Source organism: Chlorocebus sabaeus, chromosome 17 (assembly GCF_047675955.1).
Source record: "Chlorocebus sabaeus isolate Y175 chromosome 17, mChlSab1.0.hap1, whole genome shotgun sequence".
Taxonomy (NCBI): domain Eukaryota; kingdom Metazoa; phylum Chordata; class Mammalia; order Primates; family Cercopithecidae; genus Chlorocebus; species Chlorocebus sabaeus.
The window spans coordinates 41,442,758-41,464,324 of NC_132920.1; the positions used below are offsets into that span (position 1 = coordinate 41,442,758).

General features: G+C 45.0%; 1 protein-coding gene across 2 annotated transcripts; it reads right to left on the reverse strand.

Moving 5' to 3' along the window:
• Positions 1–2,482: 2,482 nt before the first annotated feature.
• Positions 2,483–15,793, reverse strand: TREM1 (triggering receptor expressed on myeloid cells 1). Of its 2 annotated transcripts, none has more exons than XM_007972633.3 (4): positions 15,665–15,790; positions 11,467–11,820; positions 10,046–10,238; positions 2,483–5,113 (listed from the first exon to the last, which is right to left on the reverse strand). In XM_007972633.3, exons 1-4 carry the CDS (start codon positions 15,711–15,713, stop codon positions 5,008–5,010), a joined length of 702 nt encoding a protein of 233 aa, XP_007970824.1. In that variant the 5' UTR covers positions 15,714–15,790; the 3' UTR covers positions 2,483–5,007. The 2 variants fall into 2 exon arrangements, with proteins under 2 accessions (XP_007970824.1, XP_007970825.1); XM_007972634.3 differs by lacking the exon at positions 2,483–5,113 and adding an exon at positions 5,122–5,932 and having other exon boundaries at positions 15,665–15,793.
• Between the last annotated feature and the right edge of the window lie 5,774 nt (positions 15,794–21,567).

The following is a 21,567-nucleotide window of genomic DNA, read 5'->3' on the forward strand; positions in this document are numbered from 1 at the left end:
AGCCGTGATCACGCCAGTGCACTCCAGCCTGGTGACAGAGTGAGATTCCATCTAAAAAAAAAAAAAAAAAAAAAAAATTAAGCACTTATTAGGCCCTAAATACTGAGCCAAGGGCTTTCCATCCATCCACTGTTTAATTACTAAGACAACTCTCTGAAGTAGGTACCACCTACAAATACATACCTGTGAGTCAGTTCCATTTACAAATGAGGAAACTGAGCCTAATAGAGGTTACAAACCTTACTCAAGGTCACATACGTAGAGTGTGGCTGAGATGGGATTTGTTGCCCCAGCCCTGTCTGATTCCAGAACTCTTACCCTCTTCTCCACACTCCCTTCGTTGTCTTGCTAGTGACTTCAACAGAAGTTTTGTTTTCATGTTACTACCTGTCTTTTTGCTGTTATTTACCTTATGCTCTACTAATGCCTCCTCTGCACAGTGAGTGCATGCTTTTTTAAGGGGAGACTTTGCCTTGCTTTTCTTTACATCTCCCAGGATATCAGCACAGTGCTGGGGAATTGCTTGGCTGGATCCACCTAATTCTCTCAACTTCAAGATGCAGTAGAGGAACCTCCAGCATCTATTTCATCTCCCAGTCCCTCCTGAGTCAGGATGGACTAGCACAGTCTGCATGCATTGCCTTCCTTTCCCTTTCCCATCTGTACCACATTACCTGATCCCATTCCAGTCCATCCCAAAGATATGAGAGGAAACTCCCACTAGTGGGCACTTATGCTGGGCTGTCTACATCCCTCTCCCTGGTGCCCTCTTGCCCAGCCTGCTTACCCACTCTCCTTACCTGCACCAGCAGCAGCAGGAGCAGCAGCAGCAGCCACCAGGGCCACCCCCCGAGCCCTGCCCCCTCCACTCTATCTGCCACCTAGATGTGTTGTCTGCCGGCTGGGCCAGGGCCTCTTCTACTTGCTACAGGATGTTGCCCCACATACATGGTCACCATCTCCCCACGAGGCTGGGCAGTTACTTTATAGTTGAGAAACCTTGGAGGAAATGTGACTGGGGGAACAGCTCAGGAAAATGCAGAAGAGAGGCAGGCTAACCACCCTTGTGACAGCTTCCTTCCTGCCATCATGATGTCACAGTCCTGATGGGAACACTCAGTTGCTTCCCTTTTTGCACCATGGTGAGTCTAGACCCACCCACCCGAGGTCCCCACTGCGTCACTCACTCCCTCAGGCCACCAACCTCCTCATCACTGACCACTGACCCCTACAACCCATAAGCCTGCACCCCAGTCTCCCTGTGAAATGGTACTGTGCAAACAAATACTGTTCACCCCACAAGGCTGGGTTCAAGCCTTTCTGCTGAACCCACCCTCTTTAATATCAGCCTGCCCCATGGTTCCCAAGCACAGGCACATGGCTTTACTCAGGACGTGTAGCACACGTACACACCCAGGCTCCACCCCCAGACATTCTGACTTGGCAGATCTGCGAAGGGGCCCAGGAATCTGTATTTTAACAACAGCTTAGGTGGTTCTGAGGCAAAGAGTCCAAGCTGACCATGTCTGCAAGAGCTGCGTATAGGTAAGATGGGCCCTGCAGCATGTCTTGGGGGCTCAGGGCCTTTGCCTGAGTACCAGGTATGGGCTTCCCTGAGCTACCCTGTCCAGGCACAGGCATGGAGACCACAGTTATAACAGTAATAGCAGTAACCACCATGGATTGAAGTCCTACTGTGTGCCAGGTGCTTTACTCAGGCATCTCCTTGGATCCTGTCAACGTTGGGAGCTGGTATAATGGAGGCATGTCATCTTGTGACTCTCCAGCACCAAACACCTTTTTCTTTTGGGGGTACAGGCTCCAGTGTGTGAGTTTCACACAGATGCAGAGCCCTGCTTTCCCTTCTATTGAGGACGGAAGCAGCTATTCCTCCCACCCTTCTCCCGGCAGCTATGCTGCAGGCACGTGACTTGACCCAAGCCTGGCCACATGCATGATTCTGCCCAGGACCTCAGATCTGCAGATGAGACACAAATGCAGAGCCAGTTGGAGATGACTTACTCAGAGGCAATTTTAGGATTCAGAGTCTAGGAATAGCATGGTGGCCTCCAGTGTCCGGGGCAGTGGCATTGATGGCAACATGGCCAGACTGTCTCGTGTGGCCTCTGCTGTCCATTCTCTCTTGGCTTCTGCCCATTTTCCAAACCCAATCCCCCAGCCTCTCATCAACTCTGAGTTACTGATATCCCTCTAGAATTCCCTTGCTGTTTTAGATAGCCAGAGTTGGATTCTGTTGTTAGCGTCCAGAATCATCACTGGCATGGTTAGGCACCATCATGCCCATTAAGGCAAGGAGGAATATTGAGGCCCAGAAGGTTAACTGAGTCACCCAGGATCAGACACCCTGCAAGGATGCAGAGCAGGGATTCAAACCCAGATATTGTTTTCCTCCAAGGTCTGTGTCATTAACCACACAACACTATTGTATCAGTCAAGGTAACAGCAAGACACCGGTGGCTCATTGAAACTGCGTAATTGAGGAGTATTTAATAAACATGTGCATAGAATTTAGGGAATGCAGTAAGGGGTGCTTCAGTATGCTAAGGCTGGCAACAGTGGTGGGCCATTCCCACCACTGGGCCTACAGAAGAGAAGATGGAGCAGGGGGCTACAGAAGAGAAGATGGAGATGGGAACTGTTTGGTGAGGGGCTTGAAGGAGGCTTCAGAGAGGAATGCAGCCACTCCTGCCACCACCTCCCAGGGAGGGAGCCCTGAGGACAGAAACCCTGATCTGACTCTCTCCCCACCCTTGGCTCTCCTTTCATGTTTCCCATTGGTTCAACCAGCCAGAAACTGGCAGCCAAGGAGCCTGCTGGTTTAGCCACATTGGTCAGGTTCCCAGGCCGGATGGGGAGGATGGAGCGTGGTGTGGCCTGTAAGTGCAAATGGGAGAGTATCCAGTATGGCCATTTGTCTTCCAATTTAATGCATATAGTATTTCAGGCACGTTTGATATGTTGGACTTAAATAACACTTGATCTATAATAAGTTAAGCACACAGGCATGAACTGGACCATGCAGTGGGTTACATCTGGATGAATCTCTAGGAATGTGTCATGGGCTTTTGGAAGGACTGTAATGACTTCTTGGAAACAAGCTTGAGATTCACTAAGAGGGAGCTGTATACTAGGATACAGAAGGTCTGCAGGGGCCCTGGACTCTAAGCATTTGCTTTATGCTCCAGGAGAATCTGATGCAGGTGGTCTAAAGACCTCTGAGAAACACCGCCCTCGTGTGTTCCGCCTCTCCTGGAGTACATTTAATGATAATACTCCCTTGCCCTGGCACTTTGTCAACTTCATAAACAGGAGCAACAATGGGATTGCTAAAGTGCAGGTTCCAGACCAGCAAGCTCAGCATACAAACACTGCATCCTGCACAGTCACTGCCTCTGAGCTGCTTGATTCTTTTAGGTAAGAAAATAAATGCAGAGATTAACAGCTTCCGGATCTAGTGCCTCTGCAAAGATTGTCACCAGAGCATCAGGATGAAATAAATCCCCCCCACACATCTTCTAATGGGCCCAAAATTGGGGTTCAGAAATCATCTCTCTAGGGTCATTACTGTTACCTGGGCAGGTTCTGACAGAGCAGCGTTCAGAGGAATGGGGAAGTACCTATGTGATGGAGCAGGCTGGGAGCTGGACCTCCGCGTGCAGAGAATTGTTTCCACAGGAGTGCAGCTCATTGTGAAAATACATTTACCTGACATGAGACACACTGTATGTGTAGAAAAGTGTGATTGCTCTTGGGAATTGAGGATACTATCTGCCCTGGACATCACTAAATTGGGCTGGAAGGACCCACCATCCTTTCCCCATCCATGAGGCCCGTTTCCCTTAAAGGGAATCTCGAACGGTGGGAAATAACAAAATCCTGATTGAAATCTGTGGGAGATTGCAAGAAAATCTCCCACAGAGATTTTCTCCGTGGTGGCCTGAACACCTACCTACTTCACAGAGGAGGGCACTGGAGAGAGCATGGAAACTGAAGCAGGTGCTCCAGGAGCAGACTGAGAGGAGGAGGAGGGCAGAGTGGGGAACTAGGCGAGCACATGGGGACAGACTCCAGAAGCCTCCCCGGTGGGGAGAGCTTTTACCCCACCATCCCTGCCCCTTGTGTGATACAGGAAAGAGGCGTTTAGACACAGGCAGAACTCCTGGTCATTCTATTCCATATGGCTTTGGGGTCCTTCAGGTAAGAAGCTCTTCAGTTTTCACTCTTGCCAGTGGGCGGTGACTTACTCATGTGGCCTCCTTCCAGTCACATACATTTCTGCCTTCATGGGGCTATTTTCAGGCTCCAGCGATAAATGCACACAAGATGTCTGACACTGTCCATTGATGCTCTCCTAGGGATCCCATCTCAGCCTGCCAGTATTTCCTCAGGACAAGATACTCGGTTTAACTCTTTTCTCTGAGAAGGATGCACTTTCTCACCATGATGTCTTATTTCTCCATGCTCCACAATCTTCAACACCCTTTTCTGGGAGTGTTGGAAAGAACCACATATAAGCATGAAACCCAAGTGTCTGATGCTAGAAAGAGGAAGTCCCAGCATAGGACGAGCAGGATGCTTCTGTAATGGGAGCTCTGTCCAGGTCAGGCCAAAATTGTATGGTCCAGGGCAAAACTGAGCAGAAGTATCAGGTGTGCCTTCTGCATGTCACAGCCCCCACAAGAGAATTACAGTGAAAAACATTGACCTGTCTGTACTTCATGCAAACCCCAAGTGGCTGGTGGAATGAAGGACCAGGCATGTTTGAGGCTGTAACTTCTTTTCTGTGGCGGAAATGCCCACCCAAGGTTATTAGAGAAATGAGGGCAGTGAGCAGGAAGGTGAGACGCTGACTTTAGAAGTAGCCTGTGATTACAGATTTAATTCATGTTATTAACTCCCCGCCTTTTACCTCCTCCCTCCTCCCTTGGCACAACTGCCAGATGGATATGGCTGGAAGTCAGAGGACGTTCTCGTGGGTTCGTGGGTTTAGGGTCCAAATGACCTCAGCGTGACAGCAAACAGGACAGAGAAGACCAGGCTTTTACTCAGGAATCCACCAGCCACGATAATGACAATATTGAACACAGGAACCCTGCGGGAGAGAGGAGACTGATCGCTACTGCTGGCAAAGGCTCCCCCACATGCACGTGTTCCCTCTAGAAAATGTCTTCATGTCCCACTCCCCTCTGCTTAGGTCCGTGCTGCACCTTTCCCACACTGCCTGACCCTGTGCTTTTCGGTCTGTCTCACTGCCAAAAACTACTGATTAGAAATAATTCAGTGGAGAGTATAGGTCCCTGTCCAGGAGAGGCACTGTTGGGAGACTGTCAGGCTGATCAGCCCATCCTCCTCCTTGTGATGTGGCAGGGAGAGGGGACCCCAGCTAGGAAACCCGCTCTCTATTCTCAGCACCATACCCTGCCTACTGGGATAGTCATCTCACCTCTTTAGCTCAGTTTCCTCACCTATAAACCGAGAAGAATCCAACCCTAGTGAAAATCTCATCATGAATTTTATAGATTTTGGTGAAATGATTTTAAGGGTTCTGGGTAAACATCAATAGGTATCATAATAAAAAGATGCAAAGGAGTGAGGGCACTTGGCCAGTTCCATCAGCAGACATGCAAGCAGATGAGAGCACAAGGATGTGGCATGGTAAGAAACAGGGACAGACAGATGGCAATGGAACAAAAAGGCCAGGTGCAGAGCCAGTGCCATGTGGGAACGTAACGTCTAAGGAAATCAGAGGTCCAGTGGATAAGCCGGATATGGTAGCATGCACCCATGGTCCCAGCTACTTGGAGAGGCAGGAGGATCATTTAGTAAATAGTCTTGCAGTATCTGGACAGCAACATGATAACGGAGTAGCCTTTTCTACCGTTTACAGCATGTGGCAGACTAAATCTTCCCCCTGGATTAAACATTTAAATAAAATTAAAAAACAATCCAAGAAAAGTCACCAGGAAATAGAATAAGACACATTAAGGAATAAAGCAAAGCAACTGATTTAAAATCAACACATCCACGTATACAAAACTTAAAACCACATGCACAAACTAGCAAAGAGGGAAACAGCATAAAGGAGCTAGAAAGCAGAAAACTGCCTATTTGCCCGAAATCCACCCCCAGTCAAGGGCCCTGACTTGTAGCACAGGGGACTACATTCCCAAGGCTGCCTGGTCAAGTTCAGCAACTGGTAGGGGACAGGGGGCAGAGACGGGGGCAGGGATGGGGCAGAGAGACAGGCGGCAAGGCACAGGGAGCCAGCATCTCTCTGACCCCTCACATGATTGTGGCCCACTCAGCATCCTCAGCATCTGCCCTGATTCCAGTGCTGCAACCTGAATGTCCTGGCTTCTGGGCTCTGCTCACTGCACCTCCTCCCCAAGTCCCTCCTGCGGGTGCTCTGCCTTATCCACTCTGAGTGCTGTACCATTTTCCTACGCTGAACTCGCGGGGCATGTCCACTCCCAACAGGCCACCACCTGCATTTCTTTCGAGGCTGCACACAAGCTACTAACCCCCTGAAGGGCCAGGAATTCATGTGTTTGGCCTTGGTTAGAGTTTCCCTTGCTCAGTTACTGCCCCTTACAGGGACAACTCCAAATGTGACCCAGGAGTCCCCAGAGCTCCTTTACAAGACTGAGCCAGAGTTATCCTGTGAGATACTCCTTGGTTATGACAACCTTGCTTGCCTTCCTTCCCTTCCTGGTCCCACTTCCTCAATGGCTTTGCCAGAAATCACTTCCTAAAACATTTTTCTTTTTGTCATTTTGTTTTAGAGAGAGAGAGCAGGATCTTGCTCTGTTGCCCAGGCTGGAGTACAATGGCTTGATCACAGCTCACTGAAACCTCGATCTTCCAGGCTCAAGTGATCCTCCTGCCTCAGCCTCCCAAGTAGCTGGGACCATGGGTGCATGCCACCATGCCCTGCCAATTTTTTTATTTTTGTGTAAAGACAGGGTCTTGCTAAGTTGCCCAGGCTAATCTCAAATTCCTGGGCTCAAGTGATTCTCCCACCTCAGCCTCCCAAAGTGCTGGGATTATAAATGTGAGCCACGATGCCTAGTCCTAAAACATTTTAACAAGACTGGCTTGCTTCTGGGGAACCTACCTAGAGATAAGGTGATAGTGGCTACATCTGCAGTGCCTCTCCATCCCCACATTAGTGTCTCAGCTCTTCCATCACCTGGGCAAACAATTCCCTGCATTAAATTCCTTCTTTTCCTGGCTGGATGTGGTGGTTCACACTTGTAATCCCAGCACTTTGAGAGGCCGAGGTGGGAGGATCACTTGATCCCAAGAATTCAAGATCAGCCTGGGTAACACAGGGAGACCCCCATCTCTACAAAAACAATAAAAAGTATTAGCTGTCCTGATGGTATGCATCTGTGGTCCCAGCTACTTGGGAGGCAAAGGTGGGAGGAGGTTGAGGCTACATTGAGCCATGATTGCGCCACTCCACCCCAGCCTGGTTGACAGAGTGAGACCCTGTCTCAAACAAAAAAAATAAAGGAAAGAAAAGGAGAGGAGAGGAGAGCAGAGGAGAGGAGAGGAGAGGAGAGGAGAGGAGAGGAGAGGAAAGGAAAGGAAAGGAAAGGAAAGGAAAGGAAAGGAAAGGAAAGGAAAGGAAAGGAAAGGAAAGGAAAGGAAAGGAAAGGAAAGGAAAGGAAGGAGGGAAAGGAAGGAAGGAAGGAAGGAAGGAAGGAAGGAAGGAAGGAAGGAAGGAAGGAAGGAAGGAAAGAAGGAAGGGAAAGAAAAAAAGCTGCTTCTTTTCAAACAGCTAGAGTGGATTCCAGACTGGACTTTTGCTGAAAGGATAGTTCATATTAGACGATAAAGTTAACAGGTAAAAGAGAGATGCAGTCTCTAGTAGCGAGGCAGAAGAATAGGGTCTGGAGACAGAAACATAAGACCAATTCATGCTGAATCAAGGAGCAACACCAAGGTCTGGGAGCAAGGAATCTAGAACAGATTCGTGCTGATTTCCCAAAACTGGATCAAAAGGAAAACTCCTGGTGCTGGGGTCAGGGAACCTAAGGCCAATTAACACAAATTTTCTAAAGCTAAACCAAAAGGAAAAACCCCATCTCCCCATTCCCCAGCAGCAAAGGATCAAAGGCAACTCTCCCCACAGCCTTCCCCCTTCCACCACGTCTCAGATGGAAAGGGAGAGTGCCTTGGATTGGTCATGTGCCAATCACAAACGACCATCCCTTTATCCGCAGAGGGCGCCAATTCACCTCAGCCTTTAGGTAGCCACAAACCAAATGCTTTATACAGATAACGGGTAACTGAGAGGAACCTCATGTGGAGTACTTAAAACCCAGAAAACTTTGTGACCTGGCCCTTGAGCCGCTTGCTTGGGGCCACTTCTACCCTGGGGAGCACTTTCTTGCTTAAATAAATTCCTGCTTTCACTGCTTCCTTCCTTTGTTACTTTGTGCATCTTGTCCAATTCTTTGTTTAAAAGGCTCAGAACCTGGACAGCTTACACTTAAGGCCCTCCTTCCCGTAAAAGTAGGAATATGGGCAAAGGTCATGTACTCTTAACTTACGTATTGCAAAATGAAAGTAGAGAAAAAAGAATTGACTCCTAGTGGATCGTTCGTTTGATTTATTCCACAAAGGTTTAATGAACACTCTGTTCCCCAAACAATGTAATGGGAAAAAAAGGCACTGCTACTACCCATATGGAGGTGGAGTCTACACTCACAGAGAAATTAGGGCAGGCACCAGTTCACATTCATTTTAGCAGGAATGTGATTTAACTCACACTATTTAATGATTTAAAAGACTAAATCCATGTCTGTAAGCCTGCAGTGACACTGCTTTATTTATGCATAATGAATCACACTGCAAATTGTTTCCAATCCTTTGGAAGACCATTGGTAGATGCTATTTGTATACAAAATGATATCAGTGTTTAAATTATCTCATGGAAATTTCATTTGAGTTAATTATTTAAAAGAAGAAAAATACATCTGCAAAAAAAATGTTTATCTCAGAGTTATCAACACTATATCAATGTCTAAGAACAGGCCAATGACTATGTAAGTTATGGCTTTCACAATTGATAGAAAAATACGCACTTATTGAAATTATATTTATGGAATTTAGGTAGCAGCATCAAAGAATAATTTCAGCATGGAAAAGAAAAAAAACAGGTATAATTAGACCTACTGCCATATTAAAATATGTATAAACATAAATAAAGACTAGAAGAGAATATGAGAAAAAAGCCATGTTAGACTAGTGGTAATGTGAAAGAATATTTCCTCCCTGATATTTCAATATTTAATGATAAACACATTCTAATATAAATCAACATGTAATAACTGTAAAGAGGAGTGAAATTGCTAAGTTAGTGGTTCTTAAGTTTGCCTACACATTAGAAGTCTCCTAAAGATCTTATTAAAAATACTGAGATGGACCTCATCTGCAAAAATTCTAATTCTATTGATCTATAATTGGACACATGCAACAATATTATTTAAAAAACAATAAGGCAAAAACCAATACTGCATTTAGCCCCAGCTCCAGCTCCTGCTGAGAGCTGTTAGGTGGACAATGTCTTCCAGCTCTGGGTTTCTAGCATGCCTACTGAATTGTCAAGGAAGCTAAAGCCAGAGAGGGTTCCTGACTCACCCAGAGTCACAGTTAGTCAGGCCAACACTAGATCCAGGGCCCTTCACTCAGAGTGCTTTCCCACTACCCATCAGACCCCTAGAGTTGGACGAGCTCCATTGGAATTTGGGGAAGATGCCATTTCCCTCTCCTTAATACTCAGGTTGCAAGGAAACAAGGAAGGTGAACTAGGGAGAAGGACAGCCTGGCTGAGAGCCTCCCCTATTCTCCATCACCACTTCCTTCTTCCCCTGGACATTTCTACCCAGACTAACGTGACTCAAGTCAGCTCCTGCCCCACCCTCCCCTTTCCCTCACTTTCACATCCTCTCAGCACACGGACTGGGGAAAAAGGGCTCAGTGTCCAAACCAGGGGCCCAGGGCCTGAAAACCATACCTGATGATATCTGTCACATTTGTAAGGTTGATTTCAGAGCCACGAGTGGAGACAACGACAGTTGACTCGGGTGGAGCTTGGGTCACGGTTCTGGGGCTGGTATAGCGTGGGCCCAAGGCCTTAGCAGTGGTAAGAGGAATCCTATACACATTCTGGGTAGAATTCTCACTGGAACCAGGGGTACCTGAAGAACCTGCAAGAAGACACATTGGATGGATGGGTGGACAGATGAATGATGAAGGGGTGGATGGGTGGGTGAATGGATGTATGGATGAAAAGGTGGATGAGTTGATGGACGGGTAGGTGGTATGGTAAATGAAGCTGAGGAGGGAAATAAGCATGGCCCAAATGCAAAGTTTTCTTTTGCTAAAACCAAAGAAATACTGTGGAGTCAACCTGAGTCAGAGATTGAAAAAAGGAAAGAAGAAAAAAAGGGCAGGAAGTGAGGGAGAGCAGAAAGAGAGAAGAAAGGAATTTTTTGCCATTCGTATTGTTGGAAATGCACTTGCCTTCTGTTCTTCACCAGTTCATGTGCCCCCACCTTCTCCAAGAATAATTCCAGGCTTACTTGATTCACTCTGCCTTTCATTCACCTGGCTTATGGCATATTGCTTTAAAAGTTTTCTTTTATTAATATATTATGTATGCACCTTGTCTTCCTCAGGCTTAGAATTCCCCAGGTGCTGGGAACTTGAACCTGCCTCCCTTTCCTCTGTCTTCTATAATTCATTCCTTAATGTAACATCTACTGAGAGCCTACTTCGTGTCAGAAACTACATTATTTGCTAAGGGTGCAGAACCCAGGAAGTCACAGGTGCTTCCCGCAAGCAGTTCTGAAATTAATAGGGGACAGGTAAGTAAACCGGCCTCTCCTATCCAGTGAGATAGAGTTGTGTATGAGCTCTGGAGACTTGCTCCCCGAAAATGGGAGCCATGGACCATCAGCACTGGCATCACCTGGGAGATCAATAGAGATACAGACTCTTGGGTCCCACCCTGTACCTATTCAGTTGGAGTCTGCATTGGAAATAAGATCTCCAGGTGGTCTGTGCCCACAGAAAGATCTGAGAGGGGCTGCTTCAGAGGTACACAGGCATGCCACCAAATGCATCCTTGGGAGGGGGAGTCAGGACATGACTTCTAAGTGGAGAACAAAGAATGGGACTAAATTATCCCAAATCTATCACTCACCTTAATTGTACCCCAATTCCTACCATAGCACCCCAAATTAGGCTCTGCTATCCAAGGAGAATCTCATACATGGAAGGTTCTACTTACTATTGGACCTCAGATGAGAGACAAGGAGCTTCTGGGAGGAAGACAGCCTGCTAGGAATTCTGAACCCCAGCTCTGCTGATGCTACCACCACCGCCCCTTTCCTCACCTGGCCTTCCTGTCCCCACCAATCCCAGGCCACTCACCCTTGGTCACCACCAAGCAGATGGGATCAAACAGCATGAGAGATTCCTTGGGAGGCTGGTAGATCACACACTGATACAGTCCAGAGTCTTCCACTTGAAGGTTGGTCATTCGGACCTGCAGTAAACCATGATCAGGGTAGTCTTCTAGTGTGATCCTCCCAACTTGGACTCGATGGGAATTCTCTGAAGGCCTCTCTGTTTTTGCCAGGATCTTGGGCATCTTTCCCTCCATTTTCTGCCAAGCTTTCCTGCTGTTGGCATACTTCTCTAGTGTGTAGTCACATTTTACCTCCAGGGTCTGCCCCTCTTTGTGTTCATACTTTTCCTCAGTTAATTCAGTTGCAGCTTGGAGTTCTATAAGCAGGGAAAGAGAATCGGGTTCTGTGAGGAATTATTTCTCTCTCTCTGGGTGGGGAAAAAGGAGAGGAGCCCCCTGTTTTTCTTGTCCAAACACCCATATTTCACACAAGGTTCTTGAGGCCTCCAGAGAAAATACAACTTGCCCTGCAAGCCAGCACTAGACCTCAGATCTTTCCACTGTGAGTAGGTTTTTTACTATAAGAATGAGACTTCATATGGTACATGAGGATCAAATTTCATAAATGATCACAGGAAGACTGACTTTGAGAGGAAGAAACTGCCCAACTGGAGACAGAACATGGGACATTGTGCTAAGACCACAAGTGGCTGCAGCGTGGTGGGAGGGAACAATTACAAGGGTGTACGACATAAAAAGTGAATGCAAAGACACAGTGCTAGAAGAGAGTGGCTCCAAGGACAGCTTGAGGAACTTCACCTAAGTCAGGGCAAGGACATCAGTTCAAAAGACCTTTGGACAAACAGTGAGGAAGCTGTCTGGAGGGCATGATGGGCATGGATATCTGACTGCCTGGCACTCCTTTCTCCCTTTGGGTAGCAGAGCCCCCCTTTCCAAGGGAACGATCCTGTGTGGCTCTACTGTTGGGGCTGCCCACATTCTCAAGGATGGGCACAGGACACAGGTTTTGCCAATCCAAGTACCCTATCTCGGGGTCAGGTGCGGTAGCTCATGCTTGTAATCCCACACTTTGGGAGGATGAGGAGGTCAGATCACCTGAGGTCAAGAGTTTGAGACCAGCCTGGCCAGCATGGTGAAACCCCGCCTCTACTAAAAATACAAAAAATTAGCCAGGCATGCTGGTGCACACCTGTAGTCCCAGATACATGGGAGGCTGAGGTGGGAGAATCACTTGAACCCAGGAGGAGGAGGTTACAGTGAGCCGAGATCACAACACTGCACTCCAGCCTGGGCCTTGCCAGGCTGATTGGTTTAGGAAGGAGCACGTGGGTGAGCTGGACCAATCAGAATCCTCCCTGAGACTGCTGTAACCATTAAGAGAAACGCTTCTTGCTAGGATTCACAGGTCAGTGAGATGTGAAACTTTATTATGTGAAACTTTCTTCCTTGTGGGAATAGGCTGCCTGAGAATGGCTAAATAAGCAGAAAGTGAGTGAGAGGAAGGGAGAGAGGGGAGAGTGGAGGGAAGAGAGAGAAAGAGAGAGAAAAATAAAAACCCACGTTATCTGAGTCATGGACTCAGCTGTGCTCCAGAGGAGCACCCCTTGTACTTCCCAGTTACCTGAGCCAAGAAATGCCCCCTCCTATTTTTGATGTCACAGAGTCATAGCAGTGGTTCTCCACTGGGGAGCAATTTTTGCTCCCTGCCACAACTCTCCCTGAAACCCTGGACAATATCTAGACATTTTTGGTTGTTATAACCAGGGAGAGAGGTGGGTGCTACTAACATCTAGTGGATACCAGGCTAAGCATCCTACAGTGCACAGGACAGCCCCCACAACAAAGAATCATCCCACCCCAAATGTCAATAGTGCCAGGTTTGAGAACCCCTGGGTTACAGTGACAATGGTTTCCACCACATTCTTGGAGGCTGAACCGGGTTAACCATCTAGAATTGAGAATGCTCATCTGGCCTTGTCCAAGGGAGCCTTGCTGATGGGAGGCCAAGCAGAGCAGAAGTTAGAAGACCAAGGTCCGTATTTCAGCTGGACACCCGGGGCTCTCTAAGTTGCTGAGAAACTGTAGCTTACCCACTCAGGCCTAGGGTACCTTCCCCCATGGAGCACCAAATAACAGGCTGGACAGTGCTGCTGGGTTTACTGTGAGGGTCAAAGTAACACTAGTACTGCTGTTATTAATACCACACACTTAGGTCCTTGCAGGCCTGGTGAAAAATGACAAGCACTGCCCCTTTCATGGAGCCCCCTGGCACACCCACCCCAGGATAGGCCAACAGATCTGCCTGACCTTAGGAAGACTCCACTCAGGGACTCACAAGGATTTTAAAGGTGAAACCAGGCTTGAAAGTCAGTTCTTCTGGGAGCAGACTCCAGTTTCTAAGGAAACCTTGCAAACAGGCCTCCTGGGCAACTCCCACAAACTCCGGTCAGGAGTGCCCCTCCAAGAGGCAGCTGAGCAGAAGCTGAGTGTTGTCTGAAACCACGCCTGGTTCCCTCATTTGTTCACTCACTCATCAGACTGTGGCTGAGAGACTTCTCTATCACAGGCACTGTGCTGGGCTCTTTGGAAGACACATAGACTCCATCCTCAAGTTGTCACCACTGAAGCCCTAACCTCCGAAGTTAATGTTACAGATCAATCTCCTTTATTTGCCAGCTCCCCAGGGAAGGTGGGAGCTACAGGTGACTGAGTTTGCAAACTTGCCTGTCTCTCGCAGAAGGAAGGAGACAGTAAGAAACGAAGGCTGCTGAGCTGTCTGTGCAGCATTGCAAGAAGGGAATTCCTTTGAATATGTTAATTAAAAGGATAGCAAATACTACCTATTAAGTATTATGTGCTAAGGGTTTTCAAAGACTATCTTATTTAATCTTTGTAATGTAAAAAGTTGACACCATTATTCTCCCCATTTTATAGATAAGGAAACTGAGGCACAGAGAGATTAAGTGATTTGCCCAAAGTCTCACCATAGTTAAGTGCTAGAGCCAGGATTCAAACCCAAGGACTCTGGTTCCATCTAAAGCACTGAGCTACATGGCCCAACACAGTCTGATAGGGATTAAAGCAGTCCTGGCCCAAGCGTAAATAAGCATCCAGTTGCAAGGAGCATTCAGGTTGACCCCTAACCTATCCCCACAGGGCACAATAAAATATATACCACTGGTTTTCTCTCACACAAGTACATAACCTTCAGCCCTCTGCTGTCTCCCAGTTCTCCTTCAGAAAAACATGAACCAAACACAAGGAAATACACTTGTCCATGAGGACTTAACTCCCTTCTACCCATCTAGATTATCACCCCAGCTCCAAGAAGCCCCAGAGCAACATCTGAGCATGGACTCTACAAGGCAGTTGTCCATGACTTTGCTCAAAGTAGAGGGCCCAAGAGAATAACTCTCCCTGATTTTTCATGCCTTCCTAAGGCAAGCCTCGTTTTTAACTCATATTGACACTTTCCTCCTGTTATGCATAAGGATTATGATAATATCATAATCCTTCCTCCTAAATATAAGGATTAGGAGGAGGAGTGAATAAAGCCTCACATGCTTCTGGTTTGGGTGCAGGTATGAGCTGTGCAGATCATTAGACGAGACACATGGAAGAGCTGGGGCATGGGCCGGCTCTGCTGAGCCTCAGCAACTGTGCCCTCCAATCCCAGCGTGCCATGGAGAGCTGGGATGATCACCCCCACCAAAATGAGCACCAGCCTCTTCTGGTCACATCTGTGTCCTCAGCAGTAGTATATTTGCTGGCCCATAGTAGACCCCTGGGAAATATTTGTTAAATCAATACTGCCTTTTGGGTTTCACGGACTGTCAACATCAAATGGAATATAACATCCAACATCATGATGGAATATAAGAAAAAAATTTCAACATCAAATAAACTCATTGTAGATCATGCCATGATGAGATCTACTCTATCATTATTCCCATGCCAGACTTTGCCTGTCTCTGACAACATCGACATGCACAGACATCTTGTTTCCCTGACTCTCTCCTTCTTTTACTTTTGTGGGCAGACACTGCACGTTCTCCCGATTCTGGGTAGAGCAGCACAGTCTGGCATAACTATTGGGTGGCTCTATCTTGGATGGCCCTGTGTTCTGAGCTTCAACAGAAAAGGGCTCCCCAAGATCCTGGACCAAACGCCTTCCCTGCCCACTCCTCTTCCTTGTCTTACCTGAGACAAAGAGCATCCACAGCAGACCCCAGAGCCGGGTCTTCCTCATCCCTCCTGTGCACCAACTCCAACTGCTGCTGAGGGCTCCCGGGACAGCTACAAGGCACCACAGTCACCTAGAGGCTTCGGAAAGTTGCACAACAGGATGTGAGGACATTCCTGGGAGGCACTGAGCCTGGGCTCTGTTTCATCACCAGTTGCTGTGACTCCTGACATCAACAAAAGAATCCAGAGACCAGGACTCACTTCTCAGTTAAGTTTCTTTGAACTCTAGTTTTCCTTTCTGTGGTAATAATGACAATTACCTTTCAACCTCACAAAATCTAAGAAAGAATGTAACTTGAATGTAAATCAAAGTAAGGCATTAATATTAGGAAGGGGAACAGAGGGCCCTTTGCTCTCCAGAGGCCCCCTCTCCATTCACATCCAGTTTAGTGTAGTGAAGAGAGTCAGGCCCACATAGGGACAGGCGGCAACAATTGTATCTCATCTTCTCATCTTCAGGGTTTTTGTGAGAACATGTTTCTACATCCTGCCCTGCTTAGCCCCGCCGGTTCTCTTGGCTTCTGGTGACCTGGGGTGCACCTCCTCTTCATCATCAGGAGGGCCATACCCTGCATTTGTCCTCAGCATTGCCACAGACATGGCCTGGGAGCTCACAGGGGTGTAGGGACCCCAGAAACAATTTGAGAGGACACTGCCACCACCCAACAAGAACAGACTTAGATTTAAAAAGGAAACTTGGTTCAAGACACTGAAGAAAGAAGAAAAAATCCAGCAGGTTTTGTACTAGAAGCAAGAAAAGACAGATTTGACAGTGTGAAAATCAAATCAGTAACGGAGAGGATTCACTTCAGAAGTATTCCCAAATGTAAAATGAATAAAGACATTTAGAAGAGCTCAGAAATTTAAGCGAGGACAAATCATAGAACTCCAATCTACAAATTAGAGATCCCCTTAAAGCATAAAATGGAATGGTGGATCACAAGAAAGATTAAAAATTTTATCTTAAAAATATGCTTTCCAGGTCTGAGAAGAAATCTAAAATTGGAGGTTGAGAGTTCAACATGGGCAAGGAAAAAATTCATAAAGTGAGACCTAGAATAGGAAGTGTCTAGGTGAAAATTTTTAAATTTAAATAGAAAGACTCCTACTGTTAAACAAAAAGTAACTTGGTTTCTTCAAAGGAATCGAAATAATCAAGACTCAGATTTCTTCTCTGAGTAACAAATACCATGAGAGAGTGGGATGAGGTATAGAGAATATTATGACCCTAATATTTTACACCCAAATTGATTGCTACTAAAGTATAGGAACAACTAAAAGGTACTATCATATCTGCAAATTAAAACAACAACCAAAAAAATTTTCAAGGTTAACTTTAATTTTTTTAATTAAAACTGTTCAATGTAGCAATTTATAAAATATAGAAAATAAGAAATAAACTTAAATCATGTTATCACACTTTATAGAGATCATTTGTAGTGGAGATTTTACTATGTTTATTTTTTGTTTTACAAATAATGTCGGAAAACAGGCTTCAAATATGCTTGAACTGAAATCTGCTGGCCCCTCCTTTTGCTGTAGTCAAGCAGTCCCTAAAAAGGAAAAATAGACAGAAAGGTCTTAACATTTTCTGACTCAGAGAAGAGCCTGTGTGACTTCTGTGGCGATGAGTCAGATTAATACAGTTCATTTCAGGGAATAAATCCCTCTTCTTACAACAAAATTAATATTCCACACTTAAATAATAGCTATACATACTTTCTACATAATGTAGAAATACATACTTTCTACATTTTTGTGTCTTCATATACTTTGTGTGGAGGATTAAGTTCCTGGAAGATTAAGAGGGAGCTTTGAACTAAACAGTCCAAGAATTTCTAATTAGACTTGAATATCACCGGAGGCTGATCGCTCCTTCACATTTTCGTAACTACAGACAGCACCTGCATTTAAATTAGAATGAAGTAGAATGAAGTCTTTCTCCACTTGTCTGATCTATTTGTGTACTTGAGGTCAACAGTGTAAATAGTCATGTGTCACTTAATGACAGATACATTCTGAGAAATGTGTGGTTAGGTGATTTTGTGTTGTGGGAACATCATAGAGTGCACTTCACAAACCTAGATGGCACAGCCTACTGTACACCTAGGCTGTGTGGTATAGACTATTATTAACATTAGGAAGGGGAACAGAGGGCACTTTGCTCTCCAGAGGCCCCCTCTCCATTCACATCCAGTTTAAACTATTACCTTTCAACCTCACAAAATCTAAGGGAGAATGACACTTGAATATAAATTAAAGTAAAGCATGTTCCTAGGCTGCAAGCCTGCACAGTATGTTACAATCCTCAATACTGTAGGCAATTGTAACACAATGGCAAGTATTTGTGTATCTAAACATAGAAGAGGCATAGTAGCAATACAGTATTATGACATTATAATCTTATGGGACCACCACCGTATTTGCGGTCTGCCATGGACCAAAATGGCCTTGTGCGGTGCATGGCAGCATTCTCTAATCCTTACCACTTTATTTTTCTGAGGAGTTTAGTGACCCAACCAGTAACTTCTTCAGGCTGAATAGGGATGACGATATTCCTGCCTAACTATTAGGGTCTCTTTAAATTCTCAAGCTACTGCTCCCAACAAGATATTATTTCTTAAGGCTTGTCATAGAAGAGCATTGTGATTTGTGACCTATGGTTCCTGTTAATTTTACTAAGGCTGGGTCACATGTCCCATTTCCATGCTTGCTCATAGGGTGGCCTCTACCACCAGGAAGATTTAGTCTTTGGGTACCATGAACCTTTTTGTATTTGTCAAACTTTATCTTCAGAGCTATTATGAAATTAATACAGTTTCAAAATTGATACAATTAATGAAATAATACCGATATTATTCTGTTTTGTTTTGTCTTTAATAAGTCACTGCCCCAAGTCAGTAGGTCTCAATCTTCACTATGGGGTAAATTAGCAGTTTCTTCCTTAATAAAGATTGGTTAATCTAACCTAGCTGGAATATATGTGTAACATTTTTTAACAATGAGATTGCATATACAATATCTTCTTTTCTGGATCAGAGGAGGGACCCACATGGAACTGGAACACAGATCTCTGAGGATAGTGTGACCCTGGTACTGATATCTCTGAGGAGGCCCAATGAGACTACTTCTGAGAGTGGGGAAAACTGCAAACTGGAACCAGTCACTGTTGCCCGTGAAAAGCATCACTGAGGCTACTCACAATGGAAGGGGATGAAACAGGAATCAGTGAGAGTGTCCTGTCTTCCTCCTCCAACCTCCCAGTCTCCCTCTAGTGCCCCTATTGAGAGTCCAACAGGGAACCAGCCAGCAAAGACAAAGTGAGTTTCAGAATCTCCACTCAAACCAAGGTAAAGAAGTGTTAATCAGAGAGACAATGACTGAATAACCAGCTCACTCACACAGTCAATAAACAAGGGCACCTCAATTGTGGGACAGGAATCTTTGACAAGCTGTGCTAACAGTAACTGTGTTACAGGAAAGGGGTCGGATCTCACACAAGAAAGAATCCAGGGCAGGTCCACACAGTAAAGTGAAAGTAAGTTTACTAAAAAAGTAAAGGAATATAGAATGGCTACTCCATAGACAGAGCAGCCCCAAGGGCTGCTGGTTGGCCATTTTTATGGTTATTTCTTGATTATATACCGAATAAGGGGTGGATTATTCATGCCTCCTCCTTTTAGACCACATGGAGTAATTTCCTGACGTTGCCATAGCATTTCAAAACTGTCATGGTGCTGGTGGGAGGATGACCAGAGGTCACTCTTGTTGCCATCTCGGTTTTGGTGGGTTTTGGCCAGCTTCTTTACTACAGCCTGTTTTATGAGCAAGGTCTTTATGACCTGTATCTTGTGCTGACCTCCTATCTCATCCTGTGACTTAGAATGCCTTAACCATCTGGGAGTGCAGCCCAGTAGGTCCCAGCCTCATTTTACCCACCTCCTATTCAAGATGCAGCTGCTCTGGTTCACGTGCCTCTGACATTTCCCCCCTCCCTTTTATAAGAGAACCCTTAATCCTAAGGGTTTCAGAGGGATGAAGATCCGTTTTCTGTAACTTCTTCAGGCTGAATAGGGGTGACAATATTCCTGCCTAACTATTAGGGTCTCTTGTATTCAGTGCAGGGAGGAGCTCAGTCAGAAAGCATCAGCATGCTGAGGGCCATTCATTACTCTTGAGTTCTGACAAAAGTTGATATCTGGAAGATTAGCAAATGTTCAGTTTAAGAAAACATTCAGTAAGCTTATCCTGCGTTCCTACACAAAGAGTAAAACAGCAATATATTCCACAACAGTAAAGAAAAATAAGTAAAATTATCCCAAGTAAACTAAATTAGAAGGCTTTCCATGAACTGGGCAACTGTTAAAACCAAGCTGATATAGAGTTGTTAGCCAATTCCAATATGTGCTCAGAATTAAAATATTGATCCAGATTTTTGTATTACCCCTTCCTATTGTTTCTTCTGAGCAGCAGTCAGAGGTCACTGGTTGGTTCACCTAAATTGCAGAAACAAACTTAAAACTGACTGAGGAGACTAGAATTTAATAACAAGTGTACCATAGTTCTTGAAACATAATATTTCTCTTTCCAGTTTCCCATTTTTACTAAAGACAAATCATGACAAGACAGATTTGCTTTATTATGCTTGGCCTGATTATTTGTATGAAGTGCAGCAAGAATCATTATTTTTCACATAAGCCCTTTTTAAATTGGCTTTGATGGAACTCTGTTCCCTGGAAGGAATCTTAGATAAGACTTTTTTAAAGTGAAGCCCAGCCATGGGGTTGTACCCTTAAATACCTGAGTTAAGTAAATTCTACTCCTCTTGGGGGTCCTGGACCTGTTAGAAAGTGACATTCTTTACTTACCACAGGTAAGAAACCTTGTACATGCACTGTGTAGGCAAGGTGTGAGGCCAGTTCCTCAAGGGGCTTTTATTGGCTCTACAAGTCAAATCTGATTCCTTAAAGGAAAGCATGCGATTCCAGTCAAAGCCTTGGTAAAATAACCAGTTTTTTCCACTGTGTGCTGTTGCAGAAGAAAACAGATTCTTATTGTACTTAGGCAAATAACTATATTGCCATAAATTAAGAATACTCACAAATAGTTTCTAAATTCTGGAGAAATTGGGTAAAGAGAAACAAACATGCTCCAAATTTTGTTCAGAAGAGTATACTTCACTCAATTGTTAAAAGCTGTAAATAGCTTAAAAGTTTTCTTAACTCTGAAAAACAAAACAAAGGATCAGCAACATTTTAAGCAAAGTCAAAAAGATTACTTTATACTTTTTAAGTTTAGTTTATGCAGTTAACTCCTGTTCTGTTTGATATTCATGAATATTCCAGTTCTCCATGAGTTCTGAAAGTTGTTTCCTCTATTCTAATGTCACTATTTCCAGAGTTATCAGAAGGCTGCATTTAAGAACACCTTTTAAAGTCCTATAGCTGATTATAAACTACCTTTTAAATAGAACCAAAACAAGACAACAATTGTCTGTGGATGGCAAAATGTCTTAGGACAGCCACTATTAAAGTCATAATTGACTAGAAAATTCTGGTTACCTCCGTGGCTTGCAATGATTTTATGTAACAATTATTAATGACATAACACTAAGTCATATTAGAATTATAGGAGTTTCCCATAATTTTGGAACATATACCAATAACATGTTTGTACAAATACAGCCCAAAGAAAACCAAACACCATTTTATATTTGATAATGCTTCCTGTATGATTTTAATATCAAACAAACCAAATGTCACCATGGCATTAGTACATTATTGATGTCAGGCCCAATTTTTAATAAAACATTATAGACTAATGTATTTAATCTTAATCAGTTTTACCGTAAGGTAAGA